The following is a 3,627-nucleotide window of genomic DNA, read 5'->3' on the forward strand; positions in this document are numbered from 1 at the left end:
GTTGTCGAGCTCCTCTCGGCACTCGGAGACAGCGCGACTGTTTCTCTGAGAGTTCCCAGCGGACACCACGTGGAGGTGGGAGCTCGTCGTCCGCCTAAAGTGACAGTTGCTGTGTTGAACCCAATTTCAACCTCCAGTCTCTTAGATTCCCGCTTTACTGTACAATCACGTGCCAAATGCCAGGTTGGCAAGGGAGTGCCAAGACTCTAATCCCGAATAAGCAGAACATCATTGGATTTCGCAACGAACAAAACGCACCTCCACTACGATAGCATCATCGATGGCGGGTAGTCCTATCATCAATCAAATGGAATTTCTGGATCTACCGAACGAGATCATTGGAGAGATCATCGAATATCTGAAACAAAAAGACTTATCTTCACTTATTCGAGTTAACCAACGGCTTCATTTCCTTTTTTCCGAGTATCTGCTCCAGTACAATGTACGACATCAACAGGGTCGGGCTCTTACGTGGGCGGTGACGAAAGGGTTTGCATCACTTACTCGTAAATTGGTTGAGCTTGGGGCAGACGTCAATCGCCAGATCGATGTTCGAGGACGTAAATTTGCTCGGCCGACGCTACTTCATATTGCTGCCGCGAAGAGGAATCTTCCCATGATTAAGTTGCTCTTCGAAATTGGAGCCGACCTCAATCAAAGAGACGATAAAGGGCGAGCACCACACTACTGGGCTTTGCTTTCAAGAAACGAAAAGATAATACAAGAGTTCTCTTGGAGGACGAAAAACTTGGCGAAATTCGTCGTCGATGGCTCACAAAGCCGCACTTCTCTACATTTCGCTGCTTGTTTCGGGTTAACCGGCACGATTAGGTACTTTGTCGAAGCCGGTATGGATGTCAACGCCAGGGACAAGGAGGGCAAAACGCCCTTGGACCTGGCGAAAAGAGCTCTGCGGGAAGGACATTGGCACCGACCCTCCGATATCAATGACGACAATGCAGTCGAGACCATGAGGTTACTAGTGGTACTTGGAGAAGATCCCGCAGCCGCAAACTGGTTCGTGGCCGACAATACTGGCGGACGAAGAAGCTATCATTACAGCTATGGTGATCTCGATGATGGAGTAAACAATCAAGGGATTGAAACTTTCGAGTCCAGGTCGGTCTAGATCTTTTCTTATCAGGCTATAACCTCACAAGTATTAGGTCCCGCACCGAACACGATACCAATGCAATCTGCCCGTCCTCTGTTGTATCGCCGAATCCAGCATTTCCACCACTGGTGAGTCACGGAGTGGACATCAATTCTAAGCCACAGCCTCCAAATAGTCCATGGTCAACTGCCGGTATCCAGCTCCTCAAGAAAAAGTTATCAACAAGAGGTGAAAAGGGTAACACATTAATGTCTAGGCTAGCGTACTCGGAGCCTTTTCCGCAATTATCCAACTATAGCTTCACTGAAACGCACGATCAAGCTATAAATGCGTGGACGAGATTCAGAGAGGGTAAAGGAGAACCTATGGGTACCGACACCTGTATGGCAGTTTCAGGGCTTAAATCCGTGAAACCGCGGGGTAAAAAGAAATGGCTACCAATGGCGCTGGACGATCCTTAAATAGCTCCTTCTGGATATGTAGATTACCCCACTGACTGTGGCTGCGATGAGGACGCCGTTCCGTGGGGACGGCCATTTCGACGCAGGTCCCCTTCCACCACCGTCCCTACTAATTACTACTATGGGCAAGGGATTGATGGATGGATGGATGTCCGGAGTTGCTTTTTGCAGTTTGCTCAATAGCAAGACGATTTTCGTCCAGCAATAGACCTCTGTCAGCAATCGCCCTTTCCGCGGCATTCAAAGCGTTCTGGATCCTGTGGTTATCCAACTGGCTCAGACCTTGGGACTCACCTTCAATGAAGTACCGCAAAGCAGTGAATCCATCCGATGTCACTAGTGTGTAGCAAATTGTTAGGCCAGGGAAGTCAATTGGGGTGTCAGTGGCCGTCGGTCCAACAATGTTGCTAAGAACTCTATCTAGATTGAAAGGAAAGAGCCTAACCTTTGTCCCAAGCGGAAGCAATAGTTAACTCCGTGAAAGGCGGCGTTTCGCACTAGACTGTACAGCAGTGTGAAATTCTGCTTGCCAACGGTTCCTGATCCCCCACGATATAAAGTTACTCGACCTGTTCGCTACTGTTACTTAGATCTCCATTCATTCTACCAACAAGGCTGCTAGATTTCAGGGGTGCGCGAAGCATGACCCCGCAGTGCGGCGTCCCCTTATGGTCGTTTTTCCTTTTCCGACAACTTTTCAGTAGCCCTATATCAAATGCTGGAAAAGCTTAGTAAGCGTATCAATCCTTGGCCATTAAAGCCTAGCTTGGCAGAGCTTGGCGGATCTAACTGCACTTTCCTTGGTAAAAGAAATTGAGAACTACTTTAAACACCATGGCTCAAGCTCATACGCTGTTCAGCTCGATTGATGCATGGCGAAGAGGTACGCATAAGGAGCTTTGTTCACACAGGGACTGTTCGGAGAACGGAGATTTTGGAGACTATTGTTTTGCGCGTACGTATTGACTGGGCTCCCTGCTCGTCCACTTTTGACCCGCTCAAGATTCCTGCCATCTATGCCACAATAGCGAACCTGTCATTCAGCTGCAGAACGACTTTCGCTTTTGTGGTGCTTGTTGGTCGGATGTTCGGGATTTCTGCACCCTTTCTATACCAGCATATCCGGTCGTCTTTGTTGCCAAACCGTCTTACGATGAATCAGAAAAAGGCGAAGAAACTCGAGAGCAAAAGACCGATTGAGAATTCAACAGATTGATGATAGGCTTCGGCCTTCTGTGGCTGGAAGTGGTGATTGTTGCGGGTGCCTTTACCGTATGACTACCCATAACGATACTCGGGTTCGTCCTCGACTGTTCCATGATCTGCCTTGAAGTCTCTGACAGGGGTCTTGCAAAGGCGTGAACGGCGGTACCGACCATGAATGAAGACAGTGGGAGAATCGATAATTGGTCATCTGACAAGCAAGTGGTCACTCTATACATCCAATAATTTTTGGGTTGTAAAGTTGGCACTATTGACCTCTGTAGGAGGTCTTTGGCAGGCTTCTGTACACTTCCAGAAACATAGGTCTCAGCACATCAAGTCTTGGTATTTATCAACAGTGTGGGTCTTGAGGATACTGTAGCACAAAGCATTTCAAACGTGCAAGGTTCTTCAGTAAGCCAACAACAGTATTGGCAGGCGTGCCAGCGGTGATGGCAGTCAAAGTACCATGGACATATTTCACCAGGCGGGGTGTTCCACCACGCCAGGATGTTCGTTTAAAGGAGGTCATAAGACCTTCCCAAAAGAGCCATGCCAAATTGAGAAACCGAACCTATGAGGAATAGTTACAACTTTCTCAATAGGGCTGGGAAGGAGCACAGGACGAACTCTGTTGGATCACTTGCTGGCCAGAGTTTCAAGCTGCTCTGCAGCGATCACGTGGACCATTCCAAACTTATAGCGGGACTGTCATCGGAAAACTGAGGTTGAGTAGGCGGACGACGAGCTCCCGCCTCCACGTGGTGTCCGCTGGGAACTCTCAGAGAAACAGTCGCGCTGTCTCCGAGTGCCGAGAGGAGCTCGACAACGCGGTGATCCTCTCACGAA

General features: G+C 48.9%; 1 protein-coding gene across 1 annotated transcript; it reads left to right on the plus strand.

Annotated features, from left to right (window-relative positions):
• Positions 1 to 280: 280 nt before the first annotated feature.
• Positions 281 to 1,119, plus strand: A1O9_13168 (uncharacterized protein; the record flags this gene model as incomplete). The annotated part of the gene is made up of 1 exon (XM_013397916.1): positions 281 to 1,119. A coding segment is annotated over one exon (837 nt), but the record flags the coding sequence as incomplete, so codon positions are not given.
• Between the last annotated feature and the right edge of the window lie 2,508 nt (positions 1,120 to 3,627).

Source organism: Exophiala aquamarina (genome assembly GCF_000709125.1).
Source record: "Exophiala aquamarina CBS 119918 chromosome Unknown aczIA-supercont1.112, whole genome shotgun sequence".
Taxonomy (NCBI): Eukaryota; Fungi; Ascomycota; class Eurotiomycetes; order Chaetothyriales; family Herpotrichiellaceae; genus Exophiala; species Exophiala aquamarina.